Below are 26,932 nucleotides of genomic sequence, written 5' to 3' on the forward strand. Positions count from 1 at the left end.
GCTTGCGCATTGAAACTGAGACCACAGAATACTTATTGCAAAGTATTGGAAGACACAAGATCTACCCACCCTGGAAGAGTGGCAGATGAAAGTGATGGACTATATGGAATTAGCGGAAATGACTGGCAGAATCCGAGACCTGGGAGAAGAGTTGGTGGAAGAAGATTGGAAGAAATTTAAAGACTACCTGCAGAAACAATGTAAAATTAATGAATGTTAAAATGATGTTGGATTGAAAATAAGTGGCATTAGCAACAAAGTTAAAAAGAGTATGCAAAAATGAATTGAAATTGGGTGAAAACATAGAGTTCTAACATGTTAAGATATAGAGTTAAGATAAGTGAAAGAGGGTAAGGATTTGCTGATTTGATTATATTAATGGGAATACAAAAAGGGGAGGTGTGAGGAGGTCAAAGAAACAAGCTAATGAGTTTAAAGTTATTAAAAAAAAAGTGGATTTGTTTTAACTTCTTTTTTTGTTTATTTTTCTTGTTTTTTGTATTTTGTATTTTTGTCTGAGAGTTTTTTCTTTTTTCTTTTTCTTTTTCGTTCTACTATGTATTTTTGTATTTATGACTTTGTAAAATCTTAATAAATATTCTTAAAAAAAATAATGAAACTGAGACCACAGAGGCCATGCGTTGGCTTTCTCTCTGAACTGGAAATGCTTGCAAACATACGGTACCCTTTATGCACCTGCTGAAAATAGGTAACATTTTGCTCCTCCCTTGGTGACCGCTAGTTTCTTTCCTGTGCTGACTGAAGTCACATCTACATACACCATGCTCATTTACAGCACATGGTTTCCCCCAAAAGAATCCTGGGAGCTGTAGTTTGTCCGAAAGAAGATGGTGCCCGATGCAAGTCTCCTGTGAGCCTCAGCAAAGTGAGTAGGAGCTTTTAAAAAATAATATGGGGAAAAGACACACTCCCGGAAAACAAGCTTATATCCCAGCCAGAGAAGGACTCCGGCTGTAGCCGGACAGCGTTTTAAACATCCTCCCTTCCTTTGAGGCTCTTCTGAAGCGCCTTTGAAATCCCACTGAAGCCATCCAAAACTCCTTGAAGTTATCTAAAACTATTTGAGGCTAATTACAACGCTCCGAATTTCTTTCAAACAAAGCCCTCAAATATATGGATGAGACAAAATCACTCAAATCACAGAGCTACAATTCCCTCCCAGAGCTACAATCCCTCCCAGAGGTACAATTTGTAGCGCCCTTAACAAACTCCCAGGATTCTTTGGAGGAATGTCAGAACACAAGTAAGAAAGAAGATAACCTAAGCTGAAAATGAGTGAGACAGGGCCTTCCCTGATGCTGTTGGACTCCAACTCCCATCAGCATCAGCCAGCCAGGCCAATGGTCGAGGATGATGGGAGTTGCAGTCCAACAACATCTGAAGGGCCACACAGGTTCCATGGTTATTTTCCTCTTTATTATTTGTGTTCCACAATTGTCTGAATATTTTTCTTTTTCTGCAAGCCTTTAACTATGTTGATGTTTGAAATAGGAGTTGTTGCTTTGCCATTCCGAGTTCTTCTATCCTGTATGATCTAGCTGAGGTTCCTGCATCGCAGGGGGGTTGGATTAGATGACCCTTGGGGTTCCCTTCCAAATCTACAGTTCTATAATTTCATGATTCTATTTTTAATTTGGTATGAACTGCTTTTTATATGGGGATTGTTGCTTTCCTTTTTTTCTGTTAGCAGCTTTGAGCCCCTTGGTTTAGAAAGAAAAGCGAGGCAGAATTGTTAGTATATGCACTAAATTAAAAGGGTGGTTTTTTCTAATGATTTTTAAAAAATAAAATAATAAGTTCAATTGTTTATTCAATTTATGCATCACTTTACACTGCCAGAAGCAGTTCTGATGTGATTTATAGTGGCAACAGCATGCAAAATATAATATGCTTATTTATTTATTTATTTATTTATTTATTTATTTATTTAATGCAAACTGATGCAGAAATGTGGAGAACTGGAATAAAGGCTGGAAATATTAGAAACTGAGAGGAGTCAAAATTGACAGATTGGCCTATCCCATCCAGCTTTGTGTTTTTGGAAACAGGGATCACTCCTTTGTCCCAGAATACTGAGGTGTAACTTGATACCTGCAGAATTTAGCAGAGACTAATCCAATACGCCTTCGGTCTCTATCTTGGGACTGAATCTAAATGCAGCTTACATGGCTACAAAATGCAGTCTATTTCTGCTATTATGTCACCTTTAGGCCAATAACTCAAAACCTTGCTTGCTTTTTTGTGACTTTTTGATTGACCTTAATAAATGTATTGCTCCACTGTGATCCACTGTGGGTTTTGAATTTGTGTTTATTAAGGGATATCAATATCCATTATCTCAAGAAAGCAATAGCATGTTAATGATATCCCTTATAAACAGCGGCTTGGGGGTTACCTAAAGGATGGGACATTTTAAAATTGATTACAGTATTGTTTTTCTGCATCCTGGAATAATAGCGGAACAAGACAGGAGAACTCTTGACAGGAACAATGATGCTGCCATCTAGTGTTCTCTAGTGGAAGAGAAAGCAAGTGTTTTCTCTTCAGGTGAATGGTAAGGCTGCATTGTTGTTTAGTCGTGTCCGACTCTTCGTGACCCCATGGACCAGAGCACGCCAGGCACTCCTGTTTTCCACTGAAACGACACCTGACCACTTGCAGTACTTCCTTGGTTGGCGTTCAATGTTGCCATTTGTTGAATCAATACCCATTGCAATAACAGAGGGGGATGGGGGTGGGGGAGGACGCTCTTTTGGCTCCAAGGTGGAATTATATGGGGCAGCATTTGCAAGAGCTCTTGAGAACGGTCTGTGGCTCAGTGGCAGAGCAACTCCTTTGCATGCAGAAGGTCACAGGTTCAATCCCTGGCATCTCCCGGTAAGCCTGGGAAAGACTGCAGTTTTGCCCCAAGACTATTTGCTCATGTAGGTAAAAGGCAAAGGGATCCCTGACCATTACGTCCAGTCGTGACCGACTCTGGGGTTGCGGAGCTCATCTCGCTTTATTGGCCAAGGGAGCCCGCGTACAGCTTCCAGGTCATGTGGCCAGCATGACTAAGCTGCTTCTGGCAAACCAGAGCAGCACACAGAAACGCCGTTTACCTTTCCGCTGGAGTGGTACCTATTTATCTACTTGCACTTTGATGTGCTTTTGAACTGCTAGGTTGGCAGGAGCAGGGACTGAGCAACAGGAGCTCACCCTGTTGCGGGGATTTGAACCGCCAACCTTCTGATCAACAAGTCCTAGGCTCAGTGGTTTAACCCACAGCGCAACCCGCATCCCTTATTTGCTCATCTATCCCAGGATTATTGACAATGACTAGTAGGGGATCTTCCTGGGACTTGGACAGGTTCCCTGCCATTGAACCAGGACCCCTGTTTCCCCAGAATCATAAGCTCAGCGGAGAAATAAGTCCAGGACAAAGAAACAGCAACAGATCACTTTACTACTAACAAGTGTTACCAGTACTAATGAAACATGTGACTTGAGTGAGTTATTTATAAGGAATTGCTGCAGGAGGCAATGGGCCGTATCCAGCCTTCTCTATCCATTGGAACATGGGCTCTTTCTTGCGCTACCAGAAAGTGAATTTTAATGTTGAGCAACAGAGGTATCCCATCCAACAGCTGCACTAGCAGAAACCCATTGCGCAACAGATGACACAATCTATTTCACAGCAATGGTACCAACAGCCTGCTCATGCCTTCTGTTGCTCAGCAGTGTTCCACTGGTGCAAAACATTTCACCAATAGAACAGGTTTATCACTAAGTATGTCTCTATGTCTGGGGGGTGCGGGAAATCTCAAGTGGGGGAGGCCAAAGAAGGCAGGAATACATATCAAAAGCAACTGTCATGAGAATAATGTAATAATAGCATAATAAAGCAACAATAGCAAATATAACAACATATATATTGAAAAATCAGTATGATAAATATAATGAGATTGCATTACAAGTATCACACCTCCTGGCAATTGCAAAAATAACAAGGAAGTATGACAGTTTTGCTTTGGTCACAGAAACACCCCTCACAGGTCTCTTGTTGTTTTACTATCCCTCTTGCTTAGGCATCCATGAGAGAGAAATTAAGATGTGAAAAACAGAATTAGTACTTCCTGTTATCTGGGATGCCTGGTCTCCCTTTAGAGTGGCTGACAGCAGCTGAATGAAAGGCCACAGGAGGAGAGGTCCTTTAATTTAACCATAAAATAACATGACTGCTCTCGGCCTGGTGTGTGTGGCTTCTGTGAAGTGCTGAGCCATAAAGAGAACTCATGGTTCTTCCTTACTGGGGACTCTTGTTTGTCATTTTTATAAATCAGTGTTTATAGGTCTAATTATTGTAAATGCGGCAGACAATAAAGGTGACTGTGAATGCAACATCCGATAATGAATTTTGCAGCAAGCCTGCTGAGCTGAAGAAGGCAGCTGGAAGGACGTTATTTTTCTGTATGATAATTATAGATTTGTTTACATCCTTCTCTCTCTCTCTCTCTCTCTCCCCCCCCCTCCTTGTGGCACCAAGACTGGAGTTTCCTCCCAGGTAAGATCTGCTAAGCTCCCTCTTTAGTGGGTTAGCAAAGTTTTTGTTTTTAAAAAAACCAGGTTAGTTTTTAATATATAATCTGCCATTTTAAAAACTTTTAACAACTGTGTTATATGAAATGCAAATTAATGACATTAATACTATTGTTGTTATATGTTTTTAACACCACCACCACCACATTATTAGGGGTATTTTTCCCCTTTTAATGCTATCTGTATGATCATTTAGTTCTGTAATGCTATCCATTAATATTTTATGTGCTGCTAATATATTGTTGTTAATGACTCATGTTTATTCTGATGGATTTTCTTATTTTATTGCAAGTCACTTTGATTGTTTTAACAGAACACCAAATACTAAAAACATAAAACATGTCCACATATATAACATGAAAGTAAGGCTCCAACCCAAGCGGAGTAGGTCCCCTTAAACACCTGAAGGAGCGTCTCCACCCCCATCATTCTGCCCAGACACTGAGGTTCAGCTCTGAGGGCCTTCTGGTGGTTCCCCTGCTGTGAAAAGCCAAGTTACAGGGAACCAGGCAGAGGGCCTTCTCGGTAGTGGCACCCGCCCTGTGGAACGCCCTCCCATCAGATGTCAAAGAGAAAAACAACCACCAGACTTTTAGAAGACATCTGAGGCAGCCCTGTTTAGGGAAGCTTTTAATGTTTAATAGACTATTGTATTTTAATATTTTAATATTCTGTTGGAAGCCGCCCAGAGTGGCTGGGGAAACCCAGCCAGATGGGCGGGGTAGATATAATAAATTATTGTTATTGTTGTTGTTATGATGATGATGATGATGCCTTCTGAATAAACATGCATAGAATTTCACTGTCAACTAATCCATTTGTCCTCCATTATCAACACTATTTTAGAGAGAAACAAGAAGGCAGTTCCCTGTCCTGATGGGTTTACAATTAATAGTTGAGTAGGGTTTTTGAGTAGGGAATTTGACTCAAAATGTAAAATTCTGCAAAGCTTTTTAAGGAAACCACAAACCTAACCCCAAAATAGTGATTTAAAGCTTTTTGAGCTGTTTCCGCTGCTTTTTCTATCGTGTTGCCATACATCTAGGTTTTCCCTGACAAAATTCCTCCCTGACACCATTTATATACCCCAAAACCAGGATATGTTGGGAATTTTCCTGACGTATGGCAAGCCTGTACTTGAGCAAAACACGAATACATGTTCATTTTCCGTCCTGTGTAGGAAAAGCAGAAAGTGGGCAGCAATACTTTGATGAGCCTGTTCTCCACCCATGTTGTTCACAAGCATGTTGTTTGTTGTGCCGTGTGTGTGTGTGTGTTCAGATTTGGACCCAGAGTTTTCAAGAGGACATTTTGTGGGTTAAAGTCCAGAATCAAAGGCAGGTGTTAACTCTTCCACTTAAGTAACTGTGAGAAACTTTTCAGCACTGAGATCATTAGCGCAGCTCATAATGTTGTCAAAAAGCTGTTTTCTGCCACATCAGCGTTTGCAGCTAAATGATGTGCCTTGTCTTCAGCTGCATCAGAAGATTTAAAGGGACATGACTGTTCTCCATCTCTGGCCATCTTACTGCTGAATGCCTGCCATTGCAGCATTTGAGAGGGGGCAATTAGGAGAGCGTTTTGCTTAGCCCATCCCTTGCCTACCACTTCTCTTGCCCTCTCCCCCAGTCCCTAAGAGAAAAGTGGTGGGTAGGGGCTGTCATTAACCATTTCTACCAGCAGCAGCCTTGACTCTGACACAGAGGCAGCAGAGCTAGCTGGATCATGAAGATTAGTGGGGCAAGCTATGAAGGCACTGAGCTGAGATCCATCCACAGTGTCCATCAGCAGAGACCCCCTTGACTCCAGAGACTCCCAAAACAACAATGCTTGCACCAGACTCTGCTGAAGAGCAGAGTGGCTTGGTGTTTCATGCTTCTTGGTGCCTGCTTGCCAGCACAGGCAAAGACGAAGGAGGGGGCTGGGAGAGGTTAGGCCCAAGACTGGAGAAAAGGCCTTGTCTTGGTTGTTAGAACAGGTCGTCTGCTTGGCACTATCCAAGGTGCTGGAGTTCTCACCAGCTGTCCCTCACAGGCATTTATCATGCCTTATGACACAATCAGGGCAGGGCAAAAAGGTCCTCACACACATACAAACAAAACTCACTACAATCAACTAAATGCAACCAACCATGCTATGGGCTCTCCAACTTCTAGTACTACCAACAAAATCAGACAGACAAACAGACAAATGAAGAGCCTACCCTCACAACGCCGACACAAAACGTCTGCACATGTACTAAGCAAAAGAATGAAAGATCATTACCTGCCTTCTTTCTCCGTCTTCTCCCCCCAATCCTCTCCACCCCCCAATCTCACAATGTCTATGACAGCAAGGTCTCATACCAAATGCAGCTGACCTGTAGAAAGTTGTATGTAACTTTGTTGACTATGAGAATTCTTTAATAAAAACTATTTTTTAAAAGAAGTCGCAGGATAGGGTGGACAGGAACATTGCAGCAACCTTCTCAAACCCACAGTGTGTGGGATTCCCTCCCCACTTTGCTTATTATTGCACTTCCTGACCCTTGTTTGAAGACATGGATCTGCTGCCTTCAAATGTAGTTCTCCCCAAGCTAAGGAGCACATCAGGCAACTGGAGACAGACGGATTTGCAAACCCCAAACAGTATTTGTGGCATTCAGATGGGGTGCAGAAAATCCCAAACGGCCCTCCTCTTTGTGGTGGCAAAAATACAAGCAAATGAAGGCTGCAAATCCTAAATAAACTTAGGGATCACCCACACTTCCATTTGTCTTGTGACTAGAAAACACAAGTCTGAGCAGTTTTCTGTTTGTCCCATGATTCTCAGGCATGGGTCCAAGCAGTTTTGTCTTTGCACAGCTTCCGCCCAGAAAACCCGGGGGGAAAAATCCCTATTGCTGTTTGTTCCAATTCAGGGCTGAACCACAGGTTTTCCTGGGAGAAAGCAGTGGGGGAAACAGAAGTCTGGATGAGCCTATTTGGGGCTTACTTCTGAGTAGACTTGCTTAGGATTGAGTTCTATATCACGGGCTATTTTTTTTGTCTTTCCTTTAATGTACTGGTCTCCAAGAAACTGCTGTGTAAAGGAGCAAAATCACCCTGCCTAATGGTAAGGTCAGCCAGAGCTGTTAAAAAGCACCACCATCGTTGTATACAATGTTTTATAGAGCATCGTAAACCAAAAGCCCCTATCACCAAAGTGAAAGACTGGCAGAATCTAGGCTGGCATCTCTGTAGTTAATATTGCCAATTCCCAAACTCATCTTAAGTCGCTGAGTGTAATAAAAATAAAAACGGTGATCCAAAGGACATACAGCTGATCTAAGCCAGTGTAACTGAATTCAGAGATAACAGGCAGGCTTGTTAATATGGGCAGCGATGATCAAACGAGAAGTGATCCAGAGAAATCCTGTGAAGGTTGCTGTGGCCAGAAACTTGTTTGAGCCCCATCATTAAAAACTGAGAACCAGGTCAAACTGAGCAGGAAGCAGAGAAAATGGAAAAAAGTCCATCTTCTTGAAACACAAGCAGAGGAACGTTCTCAAATCCGGTAATAAATATCAGTTTCTCTCTCTCTCTCTCTTAAGTGTTTGAAATGAAGCAGATAGATGTTGCGAGTGCCAAAGAAAATGTCTTCCTTTTAAAACATTTATTTAATGGGGAAGTTTAGAGAGATATATACTAAAGGGAAAGAGGAGGATAAATTGGCTTAAAGGGTGCCGCTGCGGAAAAGAATATGTGAAGAAAGAAGGGCATCTTTTGATAAGTTGTCAGAAAGAATTGGAGTAAAAGTTGTGAAAGAATTATTATAGTATGAAATAATTTGTTAGGACAGGCAGGGAGTGGGGGGGGGGGAATGCTGGACAACCAAATTAATACCCAGGGTGATGGTTGCCAAATTCCTCACTGCCCCGGACCACTTGGAAATTGTTGAGGACCTTGGAGGAGAACTTAATGCCTGTTGTTTAGCAGCTGTCATGTGCAGTGCTAGATGCCAACTTATTTTTTTTTATTTAAAAAATCACATGCAGTTCAAATTTTAATACGATTAAAATACAACTAGAAATAGATAGATAATTTATTACAAAGACCAGTTCACATAACACAATAAAAACAGTGTTCATTAAGATAAAATATACAATTAGAGCAGATTGCAGCAATAGCTCATGAGTTAAAATTGAGATACAGTATATACATACACCTGTACAACTGAGATCTGGGCTACCATAAAAATTGACCCTGAGGCGCCCCAAAGGGCGACTTCAGCTTTTCCCTAGTAAGCTATTTTATTCTAGAGGATGATCTGTGCCTACAAATCTGGGAACAGAATCTGGCTACCAGCCAGGTCGTCTTATGATCTTTGCCTAAGAGGAGAGAATCAAGTTTAGACTTGTCTGAAAGATCAGCGAGCCTCTTCAGCAAAGGATCAATGATGTCTCTATGAATCTCAGCATAAGAAGGACATCTAAAAAATATATGTTCGGGGCTTCCTATTTCCCCTAATGGGCAGGCTCAAAGTCTCTGTGGGTAAAGAACTCTTCTATAGGAGCCTTACAGAACCGGTGAGGGCAAGGCCGAGCTTCTAGCATGAGTGAAAGCCCTTCTTGCGTTTCTGGATGTGAGGAAATAGAGGTACCGTATTTTTCACTCTATACGATGCACCCGACCATAGGACGCACCATGTTTTAGAGGGGGGAGAACAAGAAAAAAAAATTCTTCCCCTCTTTGCCCAGCGCCACTCCCCCTCTTTGCCCAGCGCGAAGCGGCAGAAGGCGCTGCGCTGAGAGGGGGAGAATCCCCCCCCCGTTTTCCCCCTCTAAAACAAGGTGCCATTCAAGGTGCGTTCAGCCGACTTCAGGCACCGACCCCTCTTGCTCTCCAGGCTTCAGGTTCCTTTCGACCTGCAGCCCCAAAGAGCAGGTCAGGGAGCAGCCGAAAGGCACGCAGCCTTCCCATTGCTCCGCGAGCTTCTCTGGGCTGCCGGGGAAGCCCAGGGCTATGGCTTCTTTAGCCCCGCGCACGCTCTCCCAGCTGGTGAGGTGGCGCACGGCTAAAGAGGCTGCTGCCATAGCCGCGCGCCACCTCTCCAGCCGGGAGAGGAAATACCCCCACCTATGGGAGAGGCAATACCCCAGCTATGGCAATACCCCAGCTATGGCAATACCCCTACCTCCTGCAAAAGCCCACAGGAGCCACGCACCCTTTTCTGCGCCCTGCCTTCCTGCTGCCCCCTGAGCTTGTGGGGCTGGCGTTGGGGGGAAGCGCTGCTTTCCCCCACCGCCAGCCTCAAAGACCAGGTCGGGGAGCAACGCAAAGGTTGCGCGCCGCCTTCCCACTGCCCCCCGAGCTTGTGGGGCTGGCAGTGGGCGGAAGCGCTGCATTCCCCCACCACCAGCCTCAAAGATCCCTGAAGCCTTTGGAGCGCAGCGTGAGTTCCTGTTGCGCTCCGCAGGCTTCGAGTTCCTTTTGCTGAAGCTGGGAGAGCAAGACTCTCCTGGCTTCAGCGAAAGGAACCTGAAGCCTCTGGAACATGGAGGGAACTCGCGCTGCGCTCTGAAGGCTTCAGGCGGCTATTCCTGAAGCCTGGAGAGTGAGAAGGGTCGGTGTGCAGCGACACCTCTCACTCTCCAGGCTTCAGCAAAAGCAACGCGAAGCCTCAAGAGTGCGGAACCAGGGCTCGGCTACTAAAATCTGGTTGTGTTTAGAATAATCTTGTGAGTAATATAAAAAATACAAAGCGAGACATTAAGGAGACCCAAAGGAAAAATATGAAGAACAGAGGTTTTGACAAATGGACTACCAAAAATGCGTGAGGCAAACGGTGGAAGTCTTTTAAAAATATTTTAATTAAGATAGATAAGGATATGATGAAAATACATAATCGAACATAAATATAAATTGGAAATGGCTGTGTATAGTGAATACTTATCTACTTTTAAAATTTTCATTCTTGATCTTATTTCTTCCTTTTCTTTATCTTCTTCTTCTTCTTCTTTTCTTTTCTATTTTACCTTTCAGTTCTTTTCTTTATTGTGAATATTGTTTTTTAGAGGTGCAAATAATTGTAAATATCAGAAGAGGTAAAATGTTTTCTAATTTTCTATTGGTTACATGTATTTTCCTTTTTTAGTATATTTGTATTTTTTCCTAATTTGTACTCAATAAAATTAATAATAAATAAATAAAGCTCATCACGTGTCCATCTCCTCATCCCACTTGGCGGCGTCAGGCAACTTCATGTTTTGTCACATGAAATCAAGGAACATGGAGGCCTGCAGTAACCGGCCCAGCCTCTGGAAGTGCCGTGTATGGTAGGAGAGACTCCACAGCTGCTTTGATCCCTTCGTATTGCAAGAGGCTGTCTGGCGTCTCATGCTTGAGGAGGGTTTCCACCGCTGCCTGAGCCTCGAGGTAGTTCCGCGAGTTTGTATTCCACGTGATGGAAAACTTCAACACAGCCTCTGGAAGAAGGGGTTTGGGGAAGACACGTCAGGAAGGAGTGCAAGTTGCAGGCAGCGTGGCCACCTTGAACCAACACATCTCTCTTGCGAAGCGTGGCCAGGTCTGGGCACACATCTGACCTGCGCCTTTCTTCAAGGCAGGGAAGCAGATCCAACACCCCTCCCCACCTAGTAAAAACAATTAATGATGGGAGGGGTGACTGAGTTCATTCCAGACTACATGGCTTGCAGGAATGGGTTTTATAATATTTATAAAAGTACAACAACAACAATATGCATTATAATCTTTGCTCTAGTATTACAGAGCTGGTGGAGCTAATTTGAGGCTGTGTACACACCATACGTTAAAAGCATTATCGCTTCTCCCCTGTAAGAATCCTGGGAACTGTAGATTACCCTTCTACCACATAGCTACAATTTGTAGCACCCTTTACAAACTGCAATTCCCAGGATTCTTTGGGAGAAATGTGCTTTTAATGCCTGTTTTTCCTGCAGCAGGCATGCTCAGCTACCCCTCTGGAAGCTCAATCCCACAGAAAGCTGTGATGGCCACCAACTTGGATGGTTTTATGCAGGAAAGGCTATCAATGGCCACTAGGCACGATGGCTATGCTCTACCTCCACAGTCTGTGGCAGTAACATTTGTGAATAGTAGTAGCTGGAAGTTGCAGGAAGGGAATACAGAATGCTCTTGTTTCCATAGGACTCTGGTTGGCCACTGTGAGAACAGGATGCTGGACTAGACAGGCCAATTTGGCCTCATCCAGCAGGCACTTCTTATGTCCTTACGTGGTTCAAGGGTAGAGATTGTCAGAAGGCATCTTCCAAAGCAATCCCACCCTGCAAATAGCTTTGGAGCCTTCTTGCCTCTAGCCTAGCCCTCACCCCTTTTCCTGTTCCCGCTGGAGTCTTCTTTTGCTTGCCACGCCTGCAGGCTCTCTTCCGGCCAACGCTGCCAATGACAGATCTTTAAAACTTGGGGTCGGTCAGATTCGGTAATCGCAGCACCTTGCGCCTGCTGGACCTCCTGAGCGGAGCGGGTTGTGTCTTGCTCCTCGTGAAGTAGGGTCAAATGTGAGGAGTGTTGCAAGCCGGTGCAGAGGCAGAAGGTCTGGCCGAGATGGTAGAGCATGGCTTCTCTGTCAGGGGCTTCTTCCTAACCCAGTGGAACACCAGTATCATACGCCTCTTAGATGGCTTGGACATGCTGAAGAAGGTGCTGGAGGCCCAAAGACCAGGGTGACTTCAAAGCAGAGGACGCAGCAGGCAGTTCCCTATCAATGGTGCCAAATCCAAGCAGATGTTAGCTCCAGTCCTGTTAAATCGATCTAGCAATTATGAACGTTAAATAAGGGATTAATTCCTCAGGCAGTATGAAAAGACTTTCTGTGGCTTTTTAATAGATGGGAGCCCCCAGCTACTGCCACTGTTGACAGCCTGTTGCCCCTTCACTCTGCTTGAATGGGTTATGTCACAATGGTTCCTTCATAAGGTGTTTGTGAGCATGAAAATACTTTTGGGAGTTTCAGCTACGAAGGCTCAGGCATAACATACTGTTTGAAAGTCTGAACATTTCCTCTTTTTTTATTTAACAAAATTTATATACCGCTTTTATAATTTATATACAAATTATTAAGAGAGTAAGTTAAAAATATACTGTAGTTTATTCACTTATAGGCTAGTTTACATACTTTATTCCTTCTTATACTTCTATCCCACCATTCCTCCATAGAGCATACACACTTCAGCCTCCACCTTCTCCATTTTATCCTGACAGCAATATTGTGAAGAAGGCATCTGGGGCATCAGTAAGTCATCCTCTGCAGGAGAGGCAAGCTCTGGAGGCATCTGCAAAGGCCCTGTCATAGTCTGCAAAAAACTAAACAATGTAAGGAACCAGTGAAACCAATGTTTCGTGCACCACAGGGGGACACTATTCAGGCCGGAAACGCTGCCAGAGGCCATTGAATTCTAGGGCAAAGCCCTAGGATCACCTGCTAGGCCAGACATAAATGTTTCCAGTGAAATAACAGAGTTGAGGTAGCCCACAGCTTGTCCAGGTATCCCTGCTTGCCCTTTTAGAGGGGAGCACCCCCTCAAGAAACACAAAGTTCTTTTATCACAAATGGGCCAAACTACCCAGCAACGGAATAGTCCAAAAGTAGCAGTTTGTTTTGTTTTGTTATAACAATGGCTAAGAGGGGGATATGAACCCTGTCTCCCAGGTCCTAGTCCTGCACTTTAGCCACTAAGCCACAATGGCTCGTCTCTAAAATGGCAGTCGCCACTATCAGGGCAAAACAAATTTGAAGAAAATAAACTTGCTCAGAAACAGCATAGTTCAAGAGCATACACAGAGCGCTCATAGTCATTGGAGGCACAGAGAGCCTCTGGCGCCCTCTGTCTGCCTCAGATATATAGCAGCAACTGAGCCTGCAAGCAGATACATTCTTATAGAGAGAATGAGTCACGTGTCACAGAGACTTAACAATTTACTGCTACCTGTAGCAGGCTTAGGCCTGAATGTAGGCCTCCCTGCTTCTGCTCTTGAGAATCTTTGTCTCATAACAATATTAAAGGAACTCAAAATAGTGCTCCTGCCCAAGGCTAGATTAAAATTTGGCCAACAGCGCTGCACACACCCAAAATAAAGCCAACCTTTGGGGATACTATAAACGAAAGTGATTCCAGCTAAGCTGGGAACAGCCCTGACTAGCCCCACAATTAACAAACAGGCCAAATGGGGAAAACTTTTTTGCGAAAGAAAGGCCCTAATGGGGGCTCTCTCCCTATTGGGAAAGGCAAGACAAGGAGGATTACACGCAGGCAGCGCTCACAGATACAGGGAGAATCTGCCCAAAGGGCAGGGTAAGGGGTGGGGTGGGAAATCAAACGGGGGAAAGGGGGAATTAAATTATTTAAGGGACTAGAGAGGATTAAAAAGAAGGGGGAAATAAAGAAATGTAACCAGACAGTTCCACTGTCCTCCAGACGGTCCCAAGTGCTCCATGTGATCCGGTGCAAGCAGCCAAGAGCACGCAATATTTAAAACCTCTGACCCCTCCTTCAAAATTTGCAACAAGCAATTCTCCCCAGCGACCCAATTAACCAATTCACTGCCTGGGTCACTCAGCAAATCTGCCCAGCAACACTGGGGTGGCTTGTATGCCCCACCGCAACACGTGCTCTCTGCTAGGGAGAACACGTTTTGTCACGTATAAGAATGTGTTAGTTTTATCCTTTGGGATATCTTTATCAAGAATTCCTGGAATTCCTAGTAGATATGCCTCTGCCTTTTTATTGTGTGATGCCCTTATCAATTTTTTTATCTCGTCGTGGATCATGTCCCAAAAGGTTTTAATCTTTGAGCAAGTCCACCACATGTGGTATAACGTGCCTTTTGTCCTATTACATTTCCAGCATTTATTGTTGTTCATTTTATTCATTTTTGACAATCTGTCCGGAGTTAAGTACCATCTATGATGAATTTTTCTGTAGTTCTCCCTTAATAGGTCACACGCTGTAAAATTTATGTTTTTCTCAGCCTTACATGGGTTTTGGATATACTGTATTTTTCACTCTATAGGACGCACTTTCCCCCCTCCAAAATTAAGGGGAAATGTGTGTGCGTCCTATGGAGTGAATGCAGGCTCCTTGGCTTCAGTGATAGCAACGCGAAGCCTCCGAAGCACAGAGGGAGCGCTCCCAGTGCCACCAGGAGATGCTGGGGACTGAACGTGATGCCTTCTGCATGCTAAGCTGTTGTTCTACCACTGAGCTATGGCCCTAGCTCACAATACTGCTGTCAGGATAAAATGGAGAAGGTGGAGGCTGAAGTGTGTATGCTCTGTGGAGGAAAGGTGGGATAGAAATATAAGAAGGAATAAAGTATATAAACTAGCCTATAAGTGAATAAACTACAGTATATTTTTAATTTACTCTCCTAATAATTTGTATATAAATTATAAAAGCGGTATATAAATTTTGTTAAATAAAAAGAGGAAATGTTCAGACTTTCAAACAGTATGTTATGCCTGAGCCTTCATTGCTGAAACTCCCAACAGCATTTTCATGCTCACAAACACCTGATTGTGACATAACCCATTCAAGCAGAGTGAAGGGGCAACAGGCTGTCAACAGTGGCAGTAGTTGGGGGCTTGTTCTAAATTTTGGCCTTGAAGTTTCCAATTTCTGAGCTTTGGGTTTTCCCCAAAAGCAAGAATTTTGGTCTTCCGATATTTATTTTGAGGCATTTCGTCTCACAATAGGCAGCTAATTTTCTTAGTGCTCTTCTAAGCTCTGTGGGGGTTCTGGATTGTATTACCACGTCATCTGCGTAAAGCAGAGCCATGATGTGCCGGTTTGCTAACTTGGGAGGGTGGAAGTCGAGGTTATGGAGAGTGGTTACCAGGTTATTTAAATAAAAATTAAATAATAATGCGGCCCAACACCCTATAAGAATAATAATAATTTATTATTTATACCCCGCCCATCTGGCTGAGTTTCCCCAGCCTGTTAAGTGCCCTAGCTGGCTGCACCTGACTCTAAGGGCCGTATTTGAATATACTGTACTACCTGAATTAAATATAGTAGCCTTCTATCAATGGTAGTGGCCCGAAGCTTGTCCCAGAGTCTTGTTCTGAGAACTGAGTCAAAGGCTGCTTTTAGATCAAGAAAGGCTGCGTATAGTGAGGCCTGCACTCCTGACATATATTTTTCTATAAGGTGTTGTAATGTTAGTCAGTGATCTAGCGTGGACCTGCCGGGTCTAAATCCTACTTGTTCTGCTGCCAGAATGTCTTTATCCACTAGCCACTCTGTGGATTTTTCCAGCAGGCACTTAGAAATAAAAGAAGCAATAAAAATATAACTGAAAGTCAATATGGGTATTTTAATGTGGTGGATGGGCTTGTTGTGTTGAACAAAATTCTTTGATATTCAGTGCAATGTTTGTCAAGTTGAGTCTTTTTTTAAAAAAACAAACCATTTTTTATTCAGTTTTGCAATTTACATTTATATTCATATTCAAATACTAATCATAAACATAAACATATAGGATTCCCTGAATCTTTAACTTCCACCCACCCCTTCATGGGTTCCATTGTCAATCTTTTTCAACTGCATCATATAGTTTCTCCATTTTTAAAATTAAAAAAATCAATTTTTACCTTAGTTCTTGTTACATTACATTGTTACTCAAACCTCTTGGTTCCTAAACACCGAAAACCTGGAAGTAAGTGTTCCAGTTTTCAAACATTTTTCAAAAGCCGAATGTCTGATACAGCTGTCGGCTATTGTTTCTGGGGCACCTGCACCAATCAAGAGCCGCACCTTGGTTTTTTAACATTTCAGATGCCAAACGGACTTCCAGAACAGATTAAGTTCAAGAACCAAGTTACCACTGTATCTGGTGTATTTTTTTTGTTCTTTATTTTGAATTTTTGTTTTTGAGGCTTTTACAGTTAATTTGTTTTTGTGACTGTATGGAACCCAGTTCAGCTGATTGTGTGACAGCAGAAATGGATAAAAGCCCCCCATCCAAACAATGACTTATCATCAGTGCAAGTAAGAACTTTTTTTATTTTTATCATCTACAGTACTGTCTTGTTTATTTTATAGTACAGTACAATGATTATTGCTTTCATTTTATGGATCAATGGTCTCATTAGATAGTAAAATTCATGTTAAATTGCTGTCCCCCCCCCAAAAAAAAATCTGGAACGGAGTAATCTGTTTTGCATTACTTTCTATGGGAAAGCACGCCTTGGTTTGGGAATGCTTTGGTTTTGGAACAGACTTCCGGAATGGATTATGTTTGAGAACCAAGGTACCACTGTACATTGCTTAAAAACAACAGAAAAATAATAATAGAATTGTAGAGTTGGAAGGGGCTCTAAGATCATCTAGCCAAACTCCTGCAATACAGGAATCTTTTACTCAATATGAGGCTTGAAAACTATAAGGCACAGGGCATTTTTACTCACTCCAGTGACTTGGGCAGGTGAGATAATCCAGGAGAGCCATTTTATTCAAAAGCTGAGATGTAGCAGCTACATCCCACATGTCACCTCCAGATGTGGCTCCGAGGGAGAACTGGGTCTGAAACTCTGGCGAGCCATTGCTGCTAGTCCGTACAGACGATACAGAACTAAGGTGGGCTGTTGGTCTGCATTAGCGTAAGGTAGTTGCCACTGTGTTCCCTTCCTGTTGTTCCCACCTGGCAGAGAAGAGGGCGCGCCCCCCCCCGCCTCTTTGCCCGCGCTCTTTGCCTGCCTGCGGCCGGGTAACGGTTGTCCCCAGCGGCGCACCTGCTTCACACCTGTCGCGGCATGGGGGCGGGGCCGGCGGGGGCGAGGCGGGCTCACTTCCTATTGGTGGCCACATCCGCGAAGTGATGCTGGCGGAAGACGCTCGGGTCTCCGCAGGCAGTGAGCGCATGCGCGGTGGGGTCCCCCCCCCCCATCGCCCGGCCCGCCCGGCTCCAGATGCGCCTTTGATCTCCCGGTCAGCGCGGGCCGCGCGTTCGAGACCCGTCCGAGGCCGGCGGCGGGCAGGTGCGCTGCGTGGAGGCCTCGTGGGGAGATGGTGTGTCATTGGGCGCTCCCTCGGGGCAGGATCCAGTTCCCCCTTTGCACTGCCGCGGGAGGCCGGACGGGTGGGCAATGGGCGGATCCCGGCGGGTCAGGTAGATCCCGGCCTTGGTGGTCTTCTCCGAGGGAGGGTGGTTTGATGGTTCGGTTTTTGGGGAGGAGGATGGATGCGCCTTCCTCCCTCCCTCCCTCCCAAATGTGGGGGTTCGGGGCCCTCTTGCTGCTTCTGCTGGGGTGGGTGGGGGGAGTCCCGGGATCTCTGCCCTCAGGTCTAGCCCATTGGGCATAACCGAGACACTTCCGAGCACACCACTACCCCTCCAACCTGCCCTGTTTGGAAAGGGATCCGCCCTTTTAAAATATAAACTCCCGGAGGCAGTGATGCTTCTGATTGCCAACCACCGCTGAGCGCTCCTGTTTGCTGATTTCTCCTAAAGGGCATCTGCTTGGCCTCTGCGTCAGGGCAGGATGCAGGACTGCGCGGGGTGGGGACCTTGGCCTGATCCAGACTCTTAATTTTCATGCTCTTAGCCTGGCCCACTCTGCCACTTTCCAGTGGAGAGCAGGTAGAAGTAGGTTCCTTGATAAATAAAACGACAATAAAGTCAATCTTTCTGGCTCATCTTAGGGAAAAGAAGGGCTATCACTCTGAGTGGGTGGAGCAGGGGAAGGGAGTGTTGGTCCCCTCTCCCTTACCCATGGGGGGAGGGTCCGCCTGCACAATGGCAGTGCCAGCCATGCCCACAGACAGAGCGATGTCAGGGCCTGCGGCTTTCCGAAAACCAAATGCTTGCTCATGCTCTGAGCAGAATGTTGTGCTGTTTGTGGGGGCTTTTGCAAAGTGGCAGGTATGCCCATCAAGAGACAATGTGGAGAACGAAAGGGACACTTACCATGTGAGGTGGGAGGTCAGTTCATGCGTAACAAGCTGAGTGACCTGCCTTGCCTTTCAGTGATGCTGCTGAGGCGCAGGTGTGGCATTGGCCAGGCTGCCCTGGAGGTGGGACTGTTCTCTTCACAGTACAGGTACGCTGCAGGTGGGCACTCAGCCAGCCCTCTGCCCTCACTGCTGTGTTCCCTGTCGGCATGGGGCAACCGGCTTACTTTCAGGCTGCCTCTGTCCGCCCTGCAGAGTCATCCAGTTTCCAAAGCTGTAATTGCAAACCACAAGCCTACACGGAAGGAGTGGTTAGGAGAACACCACACTGCTTGCCACCCTTTAGCTCTCTGTCCTGAGCTTAGGGGCCAACTCCTAGGGAGTGAGGTCCCTTCGGCCCTCCCCCACAATAAAATAAAATATTTGAGGGGGCTGGCCCCTCCCCCCAAAGTGAGTAGGTGTTGCAATTCAAATGTCTTGGGATTTACCTGCCTGCCTCCAATGTTTTATTCAAATTGGCATCCCTGAAGCAGGGGCAGACCTACATTCTGAGGGCCCTGAAGCTTGAACTTCACAGGCAGCAGCGAGGTCTGCGTAACCACTGTTATCTTCTTCAATGGGGTTGTTCACCATACCTTTACAAACGTCTATGCTAATAGCTCTCAAGCTTTGGGATTGTTGAAATATACACAACAAAAAAATAATCAATTTGAGTTGTGTCACTCAAATCTGGCCTACTATACCCCAAATTTTTAAGCCAAATGTGGACGAAGGTCGCGTCTGGGCCCCCTCTGCGATTAAGCTTTGTTAGTTTCATAGTAGATCAGCCCTTGCCCTGAGGACATCAGAGGAGCCCTATTGGATCAGAGGCCTTTTGTCTTCTGGTTCAGCGTTCTGTTGGAATAGTGGCCAGCTAGATTTGCTTTTTTATTTTAGCTCAGCAGCAGAGCACCTGCTTGGCATGCAGAAGGCCCCAGGGCCTGTCCCTGATGGCATCTCCAGGAAGGGCTGAGCATTGTCCCCTGCCGGAAAGCCTGAAGAGCCATTGCTGCCAGTCATGGCAGAACTCAATGGACCAGTCAGTGGTCAGACTCAGTCTAAGTCATTCCTACAAATCCACAAGCAGAATGCAAGCACCATGGGCCCTTCCCCCCAATGACTGATATGCAGAAACATGACATCCCTGAATCCTTCTGGAAACCTTCCAGGCAGCATGCAGTCACATGGGCTGGTATTCATAGAAAGGCCTTTTTCACAATCCTCCTCTGCTGATTTATTGAATCCCTCTTCAAAGCCAGCGGCTGCTGCCACCCCTTGTGGCAACGAGTCCCACAAATTAATAGGCGTATCAAAGAGGTGGAGAACCTCAAGCCCAGGGGGTGAATGCGGCCCTCCTTACCTCTTTGTCTGGCCCTTAGAACTCTCACTAGTGTGTGGAGTGTGTCCTTGACCTCTGGCTCTTCCCTGGATGGAGGATAGAGAGCAGAGCAAGGTGTGTGTGTGTGTGTGTGTGTGTGTGTGTGTGTGTGTGGAAACAGGCCTACCGTACAAAGGTGAAATTTGCATCTGTTGCCCTGCCAGCTTCTCCCCCTTGGCTCCACCCCTCATTTGCATGTGGCCCTTGGAACGTTGCCTGGCAGGGATTGTGGCCCTCAGTCTGAAAAAAGTCCTCTTCCCCTGGCAGGCACTGGAAATGCAGGAGTGGCAGGCAGGATTCCTCTCTCTACTGTGGTGGAAGAGAGAGACATACACAGGGGCTCCTTAACAGCTGCCCTCTCACTAATGGAGGTGCTTTCCCCCTCTAGACCTTTCCTCTGCTGCCATGAGTGGGAAGTCACTGCTGCTGAAGGTGATCCTCCTGGGCGATGGCGGCGTTGGGAAGAGCTCCCTCATGAACCGCTACGTCACCAACAAGTTTGACTCGCAGGCCTTCCACACCATTGGGGTTGAGTTCCTCAACCGGGACCTGGAAGTGGATGGGCGCTTTGTGACTCTCCAGATCTGGGACACAGCTGGGCAGGAGCGCTTCAAGAGCCTGCGGACCCCTTTCTACCGGGGGGCTGACTGCTGTCTGCTGACCTTCAGTGTGGATGACCGGCAGAGCTTCGACAACCTGGGCCACTGGCAGAAGGAATTCATCTGTTATGCCAACGTGAAGGACCCTGACCACTTCCCCTTTGTGGTTCTGGGCAACAAGGTGGACAAGCTGGAGAGGCAAGTGACCTCCGAAGAGGCCCAGGCCTGGTGCATGGAGCACGGCAACTACCCCTATCTGGAGACAAGTGCCAAGGACGACACCAACGTGGCTGTGGCCTTTGAGGAAGCTGTGCGGCAGGTGTTGGCCATGGAGGAGCAGCTGGAGCACTGTGTGCTGGGCCATGCGGTTGACCTGCATACCAGCAGCAAGGCAGGCTCTTCCTGCTGCTGAGAGAAGCCAAGGGGGAGGGGAGGGGGAGGGCGCATCCTGGAACAGTACATGCCAGGTGTGGGGGCCTTCAGGCTGCAGTCAGAGTGGGGGGCAGAGGGCTTTGAGAAGGAGACAGCTGGAAGGTCTCGTTCCTGCATCATTGCATACCTAACCCACTGAGCAGTGTCCAGATCAAGGGATGTAATAGTTCCACTCTATTCTGCCTTAGTCAGACCACACCTGGAGTCCTGTATCCAGTTCTGGGCACCACAATTTAAGAAGGATATTGGCAAGCTGGAATGTGTGTAAGGGAGGGCAACCAAGATGATCAAGGGTCTGGAAACCAAGCCTTATGAGGAACGGTTGAGGGAACTGGGTATGTTTAGCCTGGATAAGAGGAGACTGAGAGGAGATATGATAGCCATCTTCAAACATCCCAAGGGCTGTCACATGGGAAATGGAGCAAGCTTGCTTTTTCCTGCTCTTGCGAGCAGGACTCAAACCATTGGTTTCAAGTTACAAGAAAGGAGATTCTGACTAAACATCAGGAAGGACTTTCTGACAGTAAGAGCTGTTCATTAGTGGAACGGTCTCCCTTCTCCTTCCTTGGAGGTGTTTTAAGCAGAGATTGGCTGTCTGTCTGTCACGGGTGCTTTAGTTGATATTCTTGCATTGCAGGGGGTTGGGCTAGATGAACCATGGGGTCCCTTCCAGCTCTATGATTCTATGAACAAACCCCAAAGCCTTGTTTAGAGGAAAGTAGCCACCCATACTTCTCTGTCCCGATATTGGCTCTCCCCGGTTCTCAGGCCAGGATGGGGCCATTGCTACCTGGAATCTGCTTAATTGGAGATGCCACTGCCAGACGTTTTGCCCTGCAGAGTTCTGCTTGCAAAGCAGCTGCAGCCTCATTTCAGCACTTTGTTGCTGGGGTTTCCAGGGAGAGTGAAGGTTTGCAGCAAAAGCTGCAAGGTGTCCACAGTAAGCTGGGAAATGCAGCTATTGGCTTCTTGCTGCCCTTTCTGGATATAGCTGCCAAAGTGGTGGGGGCTGAGAAGAGAGTGGGAAGTTTACTGAGCAGGAACCCTCCCTGACCTTGATTGGGAGGAGGCTGCAAAGGTTTGGGGGACGGAGGGGGAAGACATGCTGGAGTTCTGCGAGGGGAATCACATGGGCTGGAATCAGTGCCTGGGAGGGGCGACACTCAGTTGTGAGTACGGTCGCCTGCTCGTTGCTTGGCAGTGCAGCAAAGTGAGTGTTAGCAGGGAGTTGCTTGCAGACAGAACAGAACTGTCCAGCCTGCACAAACAGGGATTCTTGTCTCCCCATGAGAACCCATTGCTTTTGCTCTCCATCCTGTTGTGGGAAGTAGCACTGTGTCTCACCCTCCCTGAGACATCTGTGATAGAAGCTCACTTGCACCAAGCCACGCCCAAGTGGCCACGCTGCAGTCACGTGAAGAGGAAGAAGGCCCAAGGGGGACTGTGTGCAGCTGCAGGTGCAAATGCTGCAGCCTCGCTTGATTGCTCTGTTGCTCCCAGATGTAGAGGCGCCTCTTCCAATCTCTTGCTACGGCTGCGCCATGTGTCTAGCCTAGGCTTTGTGACTGCATTAGGGTTGCCATATTTCAAAAAAGTAAAAACCAGGACACCCTGAAAGTTGTTGGGCTTTTTTTTTAGAGGAAGGCCCCAAAGCGCCACCTTTCAGAACCGCCCCACCAATGTCAATTCTGCCTTTGAAATCCCAGTAATGTCTGGGAAAATCCGGACGTATGGCAACCCTACACTGGATGGAGCTGCTGATGTCGCTTCCTGCACAAGGTGGGCTGTCAACTGTTGATGGCAAATGAGGAATTGCAGCACCTCCAGACTGTCTTCTGCAACATGTTTTTTACACAATAACAGTGCATTAGAGGTGGCTATTTTCTGGAGTGTCCACACCTAATCCTGCTTTATTAGCTCCTCTGCGATGCTTCCCCAATTTCATGGCAATATTGTTGCTGGAGGGGCTATAGTGCAGCCAAAGTGGGACAAAATAGGATATAAAAAGTGACACAGTTCCGACAGAAAGTTACGAGACCACGCACAAACTGGAAACAAATCAGTGTGTCCACTTCAAAACCTTTGTAGGTGCAAAGGGTATTGAAAGTGGGCTTGTGTATAACTGCCTTGATACTATCATGAGCACAAGTTGCATGGCAGGGTGTTGGACCTGATGACCCTCAGGGTCCCTTCTAACTCTACAATTCCACAATTCTTCGAAATCATCACAAATGCACAAATGGAAAAGACAGACATTGAGTAGCTGCCTCAGAGCACTTAGAGGATGCCACAAGTTTCTCTGCACTGTGTGGCATCAGAAATGCTGATCATGTCTCTGACTGGAGCAAGGCTCAAGATCTGTGTCACCCAGAGACAGGGATACCCCTGCCCTGAGCACAGACAAGCAATCTCCAATGCCTGCTGCCGCGACACATGAACTTCTGGGGGCTGCTCTTGGTGAGGTTGTAGAAGAGGGTGGAGAAATGCACACATGTGTGCGCACACACAAAACCCAAACTGTGACCCATAAATCAGCCAGCTTGAGACTTTGCCCTTGGCACATTGCTGGGTTCCCGTCAGTTCCCATTTCCTCCATTCTGCTGTCACAGAGCAGAGCATGTCTTCCCGCTGCTCCTGTCCTGGGGGAGCATTTTCCCACCAGAGTTCCCAGTTCAGTGCTGAGGGTTAAGGCCATGAGGGGACTTGTTATGGTCACTTCACACTAGGCGCTAATAGGCTGCGCTCGCGTGAGAGCTGTTAATCTGATGCTCTCCATGCTTAATGCCACTCTGCCATGAAATGTGGAGCAATAGATGGGTGACCTCTGCAGGGACTCTTGGGAAGGGGAACCCTTCATTCCACAGAAAAAAATGCCTGCAAGGGCAAAGCTGCCACTTTGGAGTGGGGTGGGGTTTGGCTGGCAGCGTTGAGCCCCCAGATGCTTTCCAGTAGTGAGTGGGAAATGCAGGCCACTAAAAGACCACCTGCCTTTCTTTTCTACTTGGTAGCCTGCCTTTTCTTGTTGGTTGGTGTTTTACAGCTGCCAGCCCAGCAAAACTGCCACCTGAAGCGGCAAGGACCCCTGGCATGTTCTTGCATAGACCGTGTGGGCTTTCCCTTGACATGCACTGCCCCCAGGCTACATCTGCAAAAGGAGGAAACAAGCCTGGATTGCTCAGTTGGTCAGAGCGTGGTGCTAATTACGCCAAGGTTGCAGTTTCAATTCCAGTATTGGGCAGCTGCATATTCCTGCATTGTAGGGGGTTGGACGATATGATCCTCAGGGTCCCTTCCAACTCTGTGATTCTATGAGTAGCTGTGGGGCTGTTCCGAGTCTCACAGGGAAGACCTTGGAGGTGGAGGTCAATGCATGTAGGCAGATGAGCTTCATGCCAAGTGAATTGGATGGTGCATAAGAATGACACCAATTAAAGCCTGAAATGTATCTTGCAGCACCTGTAGTGAACTAGATGCTTACATTTATGTTACAGGCCAATGTTTTGTTTGTTGGACCTGCATTTTTTTAAAAAATGAAAAGGAGACTTCAAAGTGCAGCCGGTTACCTCCTCGAAGGGCGAGTTTTGCCTTTTCAGTCTTCCCACCTGCTTGCTTCAACTGCCTGACCGGTTCTCCTTTATTCTTCTGTTGGTGCAGATCCTCCAGCACTCCAAAGGAGCAGGAAATGTAAAGAAGTCAAACTGTCATGTATTTAAGCCAATAAAACATGGATGTATTAATAAAAGGAACAATCATTTCCGTTTTGTCTCTAACACAAACAAGCAATGTGGCAAAGCTGCCTTTGAATTTGCCAGCAGGTGTTTAGAAACCCTGCATGGAGACCTCTAACAGGGGAGGGGGGCTTGGCTCACTGAGACCCAACTTGAGGAGCCATGCAGGCTATGGAACTATCAGAAGTCACACAGGTCCTACTGGCAACACCTAAGATTCTGCTACCTTTCCTTATGTCACCCATCTTGCCTCTTGGGCTAAAGAGTTTCCAGGTGCATTTGTGCCTTAATAAGATCAAGGAGAAATCACTTCGGATTTCACCCCCAGGGAGAGTAACCAGAAGGAGGAGGACTAGCTGCCTGAAGCCCTGAGGGGAGCACTCTTGGTCAATACAAGTCCTCTGTGATTCTATAACACAGTTCAAGGGCAAATGCACCTCTGGAAGGTGACATCCAGCTGCTCCTTCTCACCCTCTTTTCCTGGCTAAACCCTCTTCATTCTGCACAGCAACCAAAGGCAAAAAAGGCATTGCAGTCACTCTGTTACTCAGCTAGTTTGCACCGTTGTGTCTTTATTCCTGGGAAGTGTTTCATTCCAGGGTCCAACTAGGCCTAGGGCATGGCAGGGTGGGTGGAATCTCTGGACATGTTCCATGGGGTGGGGATCTGTTGGGGGCTGGATGGTTGCAATGGGTGGGAGCCAAAGTGGGTAGAGTTTGCAGGATGGCGTAGCTCACTAGCTCAGTGGCAGACCTATATTTGGGGGCCCCTGAAGCTCAAATTGTTATGGGGGCCCCTTTGCAATCAGCAATGAAGTCTTGGTAACCCCTGTGACCTTCTTCAATGGGGTTGTTCCATGGCAGATCACCCCATTTGTTTTTTTTAAAAAATAACTCCTACTACTCATATTTTGATTTAAAATGACCTGGATTATCTCACCTGTCCAAGTCACTGGGGTGAATAAAAATGCCCTATGACTTATAGTTTCCAAGCCCCATGTTGGGCAAAATATTCCCGCATTGCAGTGGGTTGGACTAGATGACCCGCAGGGTCCCTTCCATTTCTACCATTTATGATTCTATAATTATTATTTTTTCCAGTTATTTCTAGCAACATATTCACATCCAGTTTCATCACCTGAGAGCTTCCTTGATTTTCTGGAGACAATATGCAGAAAGAATTTACCGGTAAGTGCCCTTCAGCCGAATGGCCAACTTACCACCTTGGGTCTCCAACTGTTTTTGGACTACAACTCCCATCATTCACCTTTCCTTTCATCTTCTATGAGAAAGTGTGAGCAGGCACTGAAAGTGTTAAGGAGCGAGCGACACTGAAGTCCCTGCAAGGCTCTCTTATCAGTTCTTGGATGACTAACGAATTGTAGTAGCTGCGTGTTTTTGTTTGTTTGTCTGCTTATATGAAGTGAACCCTTTACGTGAGGGATTGCTTGCTGGCAAATGGAAAGGATCACGGAGTTGTGACTCTTTTATTTGTGGCAGTGGAGAGGACAGGATGATTTATTTGGCTCTGCTTGCATCGTATTTACTTTGCAAGGCCGTGAAGCTGTAATTATTGGAAGAGATTCTGGGTGTTGATGGGCCATCAGTGGGACAGCCTAGCACTCTTTAGTGCCGCTAATAGAGGCTCCTGTATTAATGCAGAGCGCAGGATGCTTTTAAAGAAAGAAGCTCGGATCACTGTAGGCTCAGGACAATAAAGGAAAACCAGCTTTTGCAGGGAAGAAAGAGTCCTAAGTCTGCAGAAGAGCAAATAGGTCGACTCTCCTCATTCTTTGAAGAAGGTAAATACATTCCATGGAGGTAAACATATTACAGGAGCAAAACCCAGTTTTGGCCTTTTGCTCCTAGATAAGTGCATGTAAGATTGCAGCATGAGGATGCAAGTCTGTGTGCACTTATCAGGAAGTAGTTTTCATGGATTGACTAAAGGGTTGTATCCCACTAAGTTAGACACATGGTAGCCTCACAAATTCATAGATTTATGCCTGTCATGTGCATCTATTCTGAGCAGGACTAATGTTGGATGCAATCTGATGTCTATGTGCACACACAAACATGCCCAATTTAGAAAGGTACCTTATACTTCCAAGTAGATATACTCAGGGCAATGGTGTTAGTTTTGAGAAAAACAGCAAATGTGTTCCCCCACCCTCCCCCCAAAATCTGGGTCATTGTATGATTACGTTGGCTCATCCAAATGAGAAGTATCCTGGATTTACAGGGAT

At 46.1% G+C, this 26,932-nt stretch overlaps 1 protein-coding gene and 1 long non-coding RNA gene across 5 annotated transcripts; one reads left to right on the top strand and one right to left on the bottom strand.

Annotated features, from left to right (window-relative positions):
* Positions 1-10,407: 10,407 nt before the first annotated feature.
* On the bottom strand, positions 10,408-12,757 carry LOC307208101. The gene is made up of 2 exons (XR_013834969.1): positions 11,930-12,757; positions 10,408-11,044 (listed from the first exon to the last, which is right to left on the bottom strand). It is a non-coding gene; the product is annotated as an uncharacterized lncRNA (long non-coding RNA).
* A 4,676-nt stretch (positions 12,758-17,433) lies between these two features.
* RAB9B (RAB9B, member RAS oncogene family) lies at positions 17,434-24,499 on the top strand. Of its 4 annotated transcripts, XM_079962477.1 has the most exons (3): positions 17,502-17,629; positions 18,588-18,660; positions 20,317-24,499. In XM_079962477.1, the coding sequence occupies exon 3, from the start codon at positions 20,334-20,336 to the stop codon at positions 20,937-20,939; it is 606 nt and encodes a 201-aa protein (XP_079818603.1). In that variant the 5' UTR covers positions 17,502-17,629; positions 18,588-18,660; positions 20,317-20,333; the 3' UTR covers positions 20,940-24,499. The 4 variants fall into 4 exon arrangements, with proteins under 4 accessions (XP_079818601.1, XP_079818603.1, XP_079818602.1 ...); XM_079962475.1 differs by lacking the exon at positions 18,588-18,660 and having other exon boundaries at positions 17,434-17,598; XM_079962476.1 differs by lacking the exon at positions 18,588-18,660.
* The last annotated feature ends 2,433 nt before the right edge of the window (positions 24,500-26,932 follow it).

This window comes from Podarcis cretensis (assembly GCF_951804945.1).
Source record: "Podarcis cretensis genome assembly, chromosome: Z".
NCBI classification, from domain to species: domain Eukaryota; kingdom Metazoa; phylum Chordata; class Lepidosauria; order Squamata; family Lacertidae; genus Podarcis; species Podarcis cretensis.